Source organism: Oncorhynchus kisutch, linkage group LG8 (assembly GCF_002021735.2).
Source record: "Oncorhynchus kisutch isolate 150728-3 linkage group LG8, Okis_V2, whole genome shotgun sequence".
Lineage (NCBI taxonomy): Eukaryota > Metazoa > Chordata > Actinopteri > Salmoniformes > Salmonidae > Oncorhynchus > Oncorhynchus kisutch.
The window spans coordinates 2083560-2096192 of NC_034181.2; the positions used below are offsets into that span (position 1 = coordinate 2083560).

The 12633-nt window shown below is 44.3% G+C and overlaps 1 protein-coding gene across 1 annotated transcript in view; it reads right to left on the minus strand.

Annotated features, from left to right (window-relative positions):
• The window catches only part of tmem8b (transmembrane protein 8B), a 222202-nt gene that overhangs the window by 95966 nt on the left and 113603 nt on the right, over positions 1 to 12633 (minus strand). Inside the window, exons 4-5 of the mRNA XM_031829529.1 lie at positions 11948 to 12081; positions 7008 to 7333 (exon numbers count right to left, since the gene is read on the minus strand). Of these exons, the coding sequence (XP_031685389.1) occupies positions 7008 to 7333; positions 11948 to 12081 (460 nt within the window). The remainder of the gene's footprint in view (positions 1 to 7007; positions 7334 to 11947; positions 12082 to 12633) is intronic.

The following is a 12633-nucleotide window of genomic DNA, read 5'->3' on the forward strand; positions in this document are numbered from 1 at the left end:
TCTTCTCTCTCTCTCTCTCTCTCTCTCTCCTTCTGTCTCTCTCTCTCTCCCTTCTTCTCTCTCTCTCTCCCTTCTTCTCTCTCTCCCTTCTTCTCTCTCTCCCTTCTTCTCTCTTCTCCCTTCTCTCTCTCCCTTATTCTCACTCTCTCTCCCTTCTGCTCTCTCTCTCTCTCCCTTCTGCTCTCTCCCTCCTTCTCTCTCTCTCCCTTCTGTCACTCTCTCTCTTCTTCCTTCTCTCTCTCTCTCTCTCCCTTCTTCTCTCTCTCTCCCTTCTCTCTCTCTCTCTCCCTTATTCTCACTCTCTCCCTTCTTCTCTCTCTCTCCCTTCTGCTCTCTCTCTCTCCCTTCTTCTCTCTCTCTCCCTTCTTCTCTCTCTCTCTCCCTTCTGCTCTCTCTCTCCCTTATTCTCACTCTCTCTCCCTTCTGCTCTCTCTCTCTCCCTTCTGCTCTCTCTCTCTCCCTTCTTCTCTCTCTCTCTCCCTTCTGTCACTCTCTCTCTCTCCCTTCTTCTCTCTCTCTCTCCCTTCTTCTCTCTCTCTCCCTTCTTCTCTCTCTCCCTTATTCTCACTCTCTCCCTTCTTCTCTCTCTCTCCCTTCTTCTTTCTCTCTCTCCTTCTCTCTCTCTCTCCCTTCTTCTCTCTCTCTCTCCCTTCTGCTCTCTCTCTCCCTTCCTCTCTCTCTCTCTCCCTTCTTCTCTCTCTCTCTCCCTTCTTCTCTCTCTCCCTTCTTCTCTCTCTCTCTCCCTTCTGCTCTCTCTCTCTCTCCCTTCTTCTCTCTCTCTCCCTTCTTCTCTCTCTCCCTTCTTCTCTCTCTCTCTCCCTTCTTCTCTCTCTCTATCCCTTCTTCTCTATCTCTGTCTACTCCCCACTGTTCTCCTCTGGTCTCTGTAGTGCCTTCTCTAAGGCTCCTCACAGTGCTACACCCTCTCTCTCCCCCCGCCACCTCCCTCTCTCTCTCTTTCTCACCCTATGATGTTAATACACTTCTCTTACCAACGACTAGGGAATGTTTTTACCAGTATTGAAAACTTTCCAATAGTCCGCGTAATATAAAAGCCTTATTGTTTTGCAAATGAAAATGTCCTTAGTTTTCCATCTCTCGGTAATGAATATTTGATAAAGGGGACAGTAGAGTGGTGCTCTCTCTCTGGATCTTTTTTACTTTCCAGATCATGTAGTACACTGGAGAACAAAAGTCAAATCCTTTCAAACTATTTAAAGGGGACGGACAAAAAAAATCTGATGAACAAATTTTATAAAAGCATAGAGTGTGTTTAAAAGAACAGAGCATAAAGTGTTTTAAAAAGCACCACTTCTCTACCTGTCCATTTTCTTCATTGGTTTATTGTGTTTACTTTTCTTTTCTTCCCACAACCTGTCTTTAACCCTCCGTTCTGTTTATCTGTCTCTCTGTGATGACATCAGTCTGTTCTGTTTATCTGTCTCTCCGTGATGACATCAGAGTGCCGTGCGGCCAGACATCCCTTGTCGTTTCACACGAAGACGAACACACACACCCTTGTCGTTTCACACACAGTGATTCACCACTCAGGTCCAAACCCTCAGATACTCACTGGAATCATCAGGCATGCTGGAATCACAAAGACAACATTTCAAAGGGAATAGACAGGGAGTATTTGAGGTGCTAAAATGCCCTCTAGCAATCACACAAGCTCAGATCTACTGAAACGACCTCAGATCAGACCTGCTGAAATGACCTCAGATCAGACCTGCTGAAATGACCTGTGATCAGACCTGCTGAAATGACCTGAGATCAGACCTGCTGAAATGACCACAGATCAGACCTGCTGAAATGACCACAGATCAGACCTGCTGAAATGACCTGAGATCAGACCTGCTGAAATGACCTGTGATCAGACCTGCTGAAATGACCTGAGATCAGACCTGCTGAAATGACCTGAGATCAGACCTGCTGAAATGACCAGACCTGCAGAAATGACCTGAGATCAGACCTGCTGAAATTAAATGCGATCAGACCTGCTGAAATGACCTGAGAACAGACCTGCTGAAATGACCTGAGATCAGACCTGCTGAAATGAGCTGCGATCAGGCCTGCTGAAATGACCTGTGTTCAGACCTGCTGAAATGACCTGAGATCAGTGAAGTGTCGAGTTAGAGAAGTGGCGACAAGCTGAATATAAACCAGAGTAATACTAGAATAGAAGAATTTTCACTTTGTTATCACTATTCTGATACAGCTCTTCTTCCAACAGGGTAGTATCCCAGAAACCACCTGGTAGTAACATGACTATATACAGGAAGTACCAGGTAGTAACATGACTATATACAGGAAGTACCAGGTAGTAACATGACTATATACAGGAAGTAGGAAAGGGGAAAACGAAGCGGTCTTCTGGTCAGACTCCGGAGACGGGCACATCGTGCACCACTCCCTAGCATTCTCCTCGCCAAAGTCCAGTCTCTTGACAACAAGGTTGATGAAATCCGAGCAAAGGTAGCATTCCAGAGGGACATCAGGGACTGTAACGTTCTTTGCTTCACAGAAACATGGCTCACTGGAGAGACGCTATCGGAGACGGTGCAGCCAGCTGGTTTCTCTACGCATCGCGCCGACAGAAACAAACATCTTTCTGGTAAGAAGAGGGGCGGGGGCGTATGCTTTATGGTTAACGTGACGTGGTGTGGCCACAACAACATACAGGAACTCAAGTCCTTCTGTTAACCTGATTCAGAATTCCTCACAATCAAATGTCGACCACATAATCTACCAAGGGAATTCTCTTCGATTATAATCACAGCCGTATATATTCCCCCCCAAGCAGACACATCGATGGCTCTGAACAAACTTTATTTGACTCTTTGCAAACTGGAATCCATATATCAGGAGGCTGCATTCATTGTAGCTGGGGATTTTAACAAGGCTAATCTGAAAACAAGACTCCCTAAATTTTATCAGCATATCGATTGCGCAACCAGGGCTGGAAAAACCTTGGCTCATTGCTATTCCAACTTCCGCGACGTATATAACCATATTCACCAAAGCCCCATATACTACCTACCATTGCGACCTGTACGCTCTCGTTGGCTGGCCCTCGCGCCAAACCCACTGGCTCCATGTCATCTACAAGACCCTGCTAGGTAAAGTCCCCCCTTATCTCAGCTCGCTGGTCACCATAGCATCTCCCACCTGTAGCACACGCTCCAGCAGGTATATCTCTCTAGTCACCCCCAAAACCAATTCTTTCTTTGGCCGCCTCTCCTTCCAGTTCTCTGCTGCCAATGACTGGAACGAACTACAAAAATCTCTGAAACTGGAAACACTTATCTCCCTCACTAGCTTTAAGCACCAACTGTCAGAGCAGCTCACAGATTACTGCACCTGTACATAGCCCACCTATAATTTAGCCCAAACAACTACCTCTTTCCCAACTGTATTTAATTAATTAATTTATTTTGCTCCTTTGCACCCCATTATTTTTATTTCTACTTTGCACATTCTTCCATTGCAAAACTACCATTCCAGTGTTTTACTTGCTATATTGTATTTACTTTGCCACCATGGCCTTTTTTGCCTTTACCTCCCTTCTCACCTCATTTGCTCACATTGTATATAGACTTGTTTATACTGCATTATTGCCTGTATGTTTGTTTTTACTCCATGTGTAACTCTGTGTCGTTGTATCTGTCGAACTGCTTTGCTTTATCTTGGCCAGGTCGCAATTGTAAATGAGAACTTGTTCACAACTTGCCTACCTGGTTAAATAAAGGTAAAAATAAAAAAAATAAAAAAATAAGGCCCTGCCCCGCTCTCCTTTCGGAAAAGCTGACCAGGACTCCATTTTGTTGATCCCTGCCTACAGACAGAAACTAAAACAAGAAGCTCCCGCGCTGAGGTCTGTCCAACGCTGGTCCGACCAATCTGATTCCACACTCCAAGACTGCTTCCATCACGTGGACTGGGATATGTTCCGTATTGCGTCAGACAACAACATTGACGAATACGCTGATTCGGTGAGCGAGTTCATTAGAACGTGCGTTGAAGATGTCGTTCCCATAGCAACGATTAAAACATTCCCAAACCAGAAACCGTGGATTGATGGCAGCATTCATGTGCAACTGAAAGCGCGAACCACTGCTTTTAATCAGGGCAAGGTGACTGGAAACATGACCGAATACAAACAGTGTAACTATTCCCTCCGCAAGGCAATCAAACAAGCTAAGCGTCAGTATAGAGACAAAGTAGAATCTCAATTCAACGGCTCAGACACAAGAGGTATGTGACAGTTAATCACGGATTACAAAAAGAAAACCAGCCCCGTCGTGGACCCCGATGTCTTGCTCCCAGACAAACTAAATAACTTTTTTGCCCGCTTTGAGGACAATACAGTGCCACTGACACGGCCCGCAACTAAAACATGCGGACTCTCCTTCACTGCAGCCGACGTGAGGAAAACATTTAAACGTGTCAACCCTGGCAAGGCTGCAGGCCCAGACGGCATCCCCAGCCGCGCCCTCAGAGCATGCGCAGACCAGCTGGCTGGTGTGTTTACGGACATATTCAATCAATCCCTATCCCAGTCTGTTGTTCCCACATGCTTCAAGAGGGCCACCATTGTTCCTGTTCCCAAGAAAGCTAAGGTAACTGAGCTAAATGACTACCGCCCCGTAGCACTCACTTCCGTCATCATGAAGTGCTTTGAGAGACTAGTCAAGGACCATATCATCTCCACCCTACCTGACACCCTAGACCCACTCCAATTTGCTTACCGCCCAAATAGGTCCACAGACGATGCAATCTCAACCACACTGCCCTAACCCATCTGGACAAGAGGAATACCTATGTGAGAATGCTGTTCATCGACTACAGCTCGGCATTTAACACCATAGTGCCCTCCAAGCTCGTCATTAAGCTCGAGACCCTGGGTCTCGACCCCGCCCTGTGCAACTGGGTACTGGACTTCCTGACGGGCCACCCCCAGGTGGTGAGGGTAGGTAACAACATCTCCACCCCGCTGATCCTCAACACTGGGGCCCCACAAGGGTGCGTTCTGAGCCCTCTCCTGTACTCCCTGTTCACCCATGACTGCGTGGCCACGCACGCCTCCAACTCAATCATCAAGTTTGCGGACGACACAACAGTGGTAGGCTTGATTACCAACAACGATGAGACGGCCTACAGGGAGGAGGTGAGGGCCCTCGGAGTGTGGTGTCAGGAAAATAACCTCACACTCAACGTCAACAAAACTAAGTAAGTTGATTGTGAGGAGATTAAGGAGATGATTGTGGACTTCAGGAAACAGCAGAGGGAACACCCCCCTATCCACATCGATGCAACAGTAGTGGAGAGGGTAGTAAGTTTTAAGTTCCTCGGCGTACACATCACAGACAAACTGAATTGGTCCACCCAGACAGACAGCATCGTGAAGAAGGCGCAGCAGCGCCTCTTCAACCTCAGGAGGCTGAAGAAATTCGGCTTGTCCCCAAAAGCACTCACAAACTTCTACAGATGCACAATCGAGAGCATCCTGTCGGGCTGTATCACAGCTCTCTGTAACGTAGCTCTGCTGGCCGAACCAAGCCCCACAGCTCTCTGTAACGTAGCTCTGCTGGCCGAAACAAGCCCCACAGCTCTCTGTAACATAGCTCTGCTGGCCGAACCAAGCCCCACAGCACAATACACCAGGTCAGGGCCGGGTAGAACATGTTTTTATTCAATAGCTAGGATACGAGCAGGGCTCCGATATCATTTTCAAGAATGACTAAATTGATCACAAACATTTTGAAGCTGAGCCACTTGCTTCTGCTCTGCTGGTAAGATCATAACATGGTGTTAGAAGGGCTTCAACCCCGTCAAATATAAGACCACAACATTGTCTGAGTCGACAAGAGAGATTATTTCACAAATAAATAAGAACGTTCCGTGAGTTTTGTCGGAGTTACTTAAAGTAGCTAGCTAACAGCTCTACTCTAATGTCTCGTCATTGAGCAGCTCAAAGCAGAGCCGTTGCTATGGATACTCATACATGCCGAGCGGTAGCGCAGCCAGGAGCAGCTACGACTGAGACAGAGACGAGTAGCTAACGGATTTACTAATGAAGAAAGTTATTTCCGATTTTAGGGTCGGGCCTTAAATTTAGAAGAAGCAATTGGGTCTGGGTACGGCTCGGGCTTAAATGTAATGCCCATGCAAGGCTCTGGTGTACGTGCGTGCATATGTGTGTGTGACTTATCTCGTGGCTTGCTGTTAACACATGCTCACATCTCGAGGATATAACAGACCTGCATGATACTTCAGAATGCTTCAGTTAAATCTCCATGAAAGAGTGTGACTGTGAATGTTGTGATATAGAAGGCTTTCTGTAATGACACTCTGCAGTCTCAAAGGGATCTGAGTGGTTTGATTTCCTTACAGACGAGACCCTCGTTAGGACACACACATAACAGGACACTCCCTCATTAGGACACACACATAACAGGACACTCCCACGTTAGGACACACACATAACAGGACACTCCCTCGTTAGGACACACACATAACAGGACACTCCCTCGTTAGGAAACACACATAACAGGACACTCCCTCGTTAGGAAACACACATAACAGGACACTCCCTCGTTAGGACACAGACGTAACAGGACACTCCCTCGTTAGGACACAGACGTAACAGGACACTCCCTCGTTAGGACACAGACGTAACAGGACACTCCCTCGTTAGGACACAGACATAACAGGACACTCCCTCATTAGGACACAGACATAACAGGACACTCCCTCGTTAGGACACACACATAACAGGACACTCCCTCGTTAGGTCACAGACATAACATGACACTCTCAATATTATGTCCCACTATAGCGATTCACAGAGATTGGTTTTGATCTCACCGACTAGACATACGACCCAAATGAGGCCTCAAACCTCTGCACAATGAGGCCTCAAACCTCTGCACAATGAGGCCTCAAACCTCTGCATAACACAGAGACAAGAGACAGAGACAGAGAAAGAAGAAACCATCACTGCCTACCTGTGACCTGCACACCGATGCGGAAGTATACGTCCTGGTTGCTTAGGTAACGCTCCACCAGGATATAGTACCAGTGTTCCCAGGCAGGAAGGGGTGTGTCAAGCTCACAGGGTGACCACTCCCTGCAGTCCAGAGCTGATGAGTTGTGGACTGGAGGAGCCCTGGCTCGGATCTTTAAGACAACAGAACAGCTGTCTCCAGTACTGTCTCTGTCTCCCGGTCCCCTGGTGTCTGCCGTCTGTCCCCTGGTTGGTTGGTCTCTGGGGTGTGTACTGCAGTTAGCCAGTTGGACCTTTACACTGGACACGTAACTGGGGATGAACACTCTGCAAATGATAATAAAAACACATTGACAGTACATCTGAAATTGCGATACAGTATTTACATTTTCTTAAAAGTTAATTAGCCCTGAAGAGTATGACTTCAACTGTTTGAGAGGGTTGGACCTCATTCTGCCCAATGGTGAGAAGCATACATGTTGTTTAAAGTACAGTAGACCGTTATAGACACTATTGTAGGTGAAAGCTGTGTGCTGGAAAACATTGCTAGAGCATGGATGAAGTTACTTTCTTTTTCTGCTCCAGACCAGTCTAAAATTCTCACTTAAAACATAGTTATTTTTGTGTTTAACAGACTAAATAAATTCATAATATGCATCAACACAGGCTGATCTAGAAAGGGGCTAATAAAGAAAGATGCAGTAATGTTCTGCATCATCATCATCACCACTATCATCATCATCATCATCATCACTATCATCATCATCATCATCATCATCATCACCACTATCATCACCGTCACCACTATCATCACCACTATCATCATCACTATCACCATCACCATCATCATCATCACCACTATCATCACCACTATCACCATCATCACCACTATCATCATCATCATCATCATCATCATCATCATCATCATCATCAATATCATCATCATCACTATCATCATCATCACCACGATCATCATCATCATCATCATCACTATCACCATCATCACCAATATCATCACCACTATCATCATCATCATCACCACTATCATCATCATTACCACTATCATCATCATCACCACTATCATCATCATCATCATCATCATCATCACCACTATCATCATCGTCACCACTATCATCATCATCATCATCATCATCATCATCACTATCACCATCATCATCATCATTATTATCATCACTATAATCATCGCTATCATCATTATTATCATCATCATCACCACTATCATCATCATCATCACTATCACCATCACTATCATCATCATCACTATGATCATTATTATCATCACTATCATCATTATTATCAGTATTATCATCACTATCATCATCATCATCACCACTATCATCATCACTATCATCATCATCATCATCATCACTATCACCATCACTATCATCATCACTATCATCATCATCATCATCATCATCACTATCATCATCATCATCATCACCACTATCATCATCATTACCACTATCATCATCATCACCACTATCATCATCATCATCATCATCATCATCACCACTATCATCATCGTCACCACTATCATCATCATCATCATCAACATCATCATCATCACTATCACCATCATCATCATCATTATTATCATCACTATAATCATCGCTATCATCATTATTATCATCATCATCACCACTATCATCATCATCATCACTATCACCATCACTATCATCATCATCACTATGATCATTATTATCATCACTATCATCATTATTATCAGTATTATCATCACTATCATCATCATCATCACCACTATCATCATCACTATCATCATCATCATCATCACTATCACCATCACTATCATCATCACTATCATCATCATCATCATCATCATCACTATCATCATCATCATCATCATCACTATGATCATTATTATCATCACTATCATCATTATTATCATTACTATCATCATTATTATCATTACTATCATCATTGTTATCATCACTATCATCATTATTATCATCAACATCATTATTTATCATCATCATCATTATTTATCATCATCATCATTATTTATCATCATCATTATTATTATCAGCATTATTATTATCATTATCAGCATTATTATATCCCCATTCTACTGATTGATCGTTAGGGGACAGAAAAGGCATCCTTTCTTCTAGAACATATTTACATGATTCAAAATATACCAAATTAGGCTGAATTATCTGTAGAACATTGTGGAAATGTGAAGATGAAGTCTATGCTTTGATTACTGAGAAAGTAAATGTTTTGTTTTCATCCAAAGGACTATCAGCTGTTTTCTATTTGTCCTTTCAGTCCAATTCATTTAGCCTTATGTTGCACATCAAACGAACCAACGAGAGTTTAAACCAGATGGGATGGTGTATCGCTGCAGAGCTTAAACAACAGAAGAAATGGCAACATGAATTGTTTTCTAAATACTATTAAAGGCATTCAGATAAACAGGTTATTATGAATGTAGATTTTTTCCATTTGAAAATTAAAAATAATAAATAATTAGTAATTAATGTTTCCTTCATTAGCTAGCTTCCACTCCATTGGGCTCGTTTCACACCTGATTAATTCAAACAAATCATTCTCGTTCCTAGTTCATTGACATTCAGTAGTCCTACCAGGTGAGTTTTCTGAGCTTTAGAAGAGAACAGATTTAGAATGAATAACACTATGCAAACTCTCTGTATGTTGTTGAATTGACCAGTAATACACAGTTAGTCCCAGCATTAAAAAAAGAGAGAGAGAGGCAGAGACAGAGACAGAGAGAGAGAGAAAATGGAGAGAGAGACAAAGAGAGAAAGAGAGAGACGGGGAGGGAGAGGGAGAGAGAGAGACAGGGGGAGAGAGAGAGAATGAGAGACAGGGAGAGAGAGAGGGGGAGAGAGAGATAGAGACAGGGAGGGAGAGGGAGAGAGAGAGACAGGGGGAGAGAGAGAGAATGAGATACAGGGAGAGAGAGATGGGGAGAGAGAGAGAGAGAGAGATAATGAGAGAGAGAGAGAGAGAGAGAGAGAGAGAGAGAGAGAGAGAGAGAGAGAGAGAGAGAGAGAATGAGAGAAGGAGACACAGGGAGAGAGACAGAGAGAGATAGTTATGTTTATTTATTTTCCCTTTCGTACTTGAACTATTTGCACATCGTTAGACACCGTTGCCCTAGAGCACACAAAAAACTATATATACATCGGCCTAAACAACAGCACCACAGGTAACTTCCACAAAGCTGTGAACGACCTGAGAGACAAGGCAAGAAGGGCCTTTTATGAGATCAAAGGAACATCAAATTTGACATCCCAATTATAATCATAAATTTCAACATACCAATTAGAATCTGTCTAAAAATACTTGAATCAGTTATAGAACCCAATGCCATTTATGGTTGTGAGGTCTGGGGTCACCAACCAAGATTTTACAAAATGGGACAAACACCAAATTGAGACTCTTTTGTTGCAGAATTCTGCTAAAATATCCTCCGTGTACAACGTAAAACACCAAATAATGCATGCAGAGCAGAATTAGGCCGATACCCACAAATTATCAAAATCCAGAAAAGAGCCGTTAAATTGTACAACCACCTAAAAGGACGCGATTCCCAAACCTTCCATAACAAAGCCATCACCTATAGAGAGATGAACCTGGAGAAGAGTCCCCTAAGCAAGCTGGTCCTGGGGCTCTGTTCACAAACACAAACAAACCCCCAGGAAATTAACACAATTAGACCCAACCAAATCATTAGAAAACAAAAAGATAATCACTTGACACATTGGAAAGAATTTACAAAAAAAACTGAGCAAACTAGAATGCTATTTGGCCCTAAACAGAGAGTACACAGTGGCAGAATACCTGACAACTGTGACTGACCCAAACTTAAGGAAAGCTTTGATTATGTACAGACTCAGTGAGCATAGCCTTGCTATTGAGAAAGGCCACCGTAGGCAGACATGGCTCTCAAGAGAAGACAGGCTATGTGCACACTGCCCACAAAATGAGGTGGAAACTGAGCTGCACTTCCTGCCAAATATATGACCATATTAGAGACTCATATTTCCCTCGGATTACAAAGACCCACAAAGAATTTAAATTGGTGAAATTCCACAGTGTGCCATCACTGCAGCAACATTGTGACCTGTTGCCACAAGAAAAGGTCAACCAGTGAAGAACAAACACCAATGTTAATACAACCCATATTTATGTTTATTTATTTTCCCTTTTGTAATTTAACTATTTACACATAATATGACATTTGAAATGTCTTTATTCTTTTGGAACTTTTGTGAGTGTAATGTTTACTGTTAATTTGTATTGTTTATTTCACTTTTGTTTATCTATTTCACTTGCTTTGGCAATGTAAACATATGTTTCCCATGACAATAAATCCCTTAAATTGAATTGAATTGACAGACAGACAGACAGGTGGAGAGGCAGAGAGACAGACAGGTGGAGAGGCGGACAGACAGGCTGAGACAGACAGACGGAGAGGCAGAGAGACAGACAGACAGACAGACAGACAGACAGACAGACAGACAGACAGACAGACAGACAGACAGACAGACAGACAGACAGACAGACAGACAGACAGACAGACAGACAGACAGACAGACAGACAGACAGACAGACAGACAGACAGACAGACAGACAACAGACAGACAGACAGACAGACAGACAGACAGACAGACAGACAGACAGACAGACAGACAGACAGACAGACAGACAGACAGACAGACAGACAGACAGACAGACAGACAGACAGACAGACAGACAGACAGACAGACAGACAGACAGACAGACAGACAGACAGACAGACAGACAGACAGACAGACAGACAGACAGACAGACAGACAGACAGACAGACAGACAGACAGACAGACAGACAGACAGACAGACAGACAGACAGACAGATAGTGATGTCACAATAGGGATCAGGTAGAGTAGACGTACTTGTAGAGCACAGATCTGTTGTGGGCAGGAACCATCTGTTCTATGAAGTAACCAGGATAGAGAACAGAGATCCCTATCAGCCTCTGGACGATGAGCTGGGGCTGGAAGAGATACTGACACTCCTCATACAGACCCTAGAGGAGAGGAGAGGAGAGGAGAGGAGAGGAGAGGAGAGGAGAGGAGAGGAGAGGAGAGGAGAGGAGAGGAGAGGAGAGGAGAGGAGAGGAGAGGAGAGGAGAGGAGAGGAGAGGAGAGGAGAGGAGAGGAGAGGAGAGGAGAGGAGAGGAGAGGAGAGGAGAGGCAAGCATAGGGGGGAGGGGAGGAGAGGGAAGGAGAGAGGTGAGAGGAGAGGGGTGAGTAGAGGAGATGAGGGGAGGAGGAGTGGGAGGAGAGGAGTGGCGTGGATTGGGGGAGGAGGGGGAAAACAAGAGGGGGAGGAGGGGGAGGACAAGAGGGGTGAGGAGAGGAAAAAATATTTTTGTTAGCAAACCCTTTTCAGAAAGATAGCTGATTGCAGCTGTTACTGTACTATAAGAGGCAGAGAGGGTAGAGAGGTAGAGAGGGTAGAGACGTAGAGAGGGTAGAGAGGGTAGAGAGGTAGAGAGGGTAGAGAGGGTAGAGAGGGTGGAGAGGGTAGAGCGGTAGAGAGAGTAGGGAGGGTAGAGAGGTAGAGAGGGTAGAGAGGT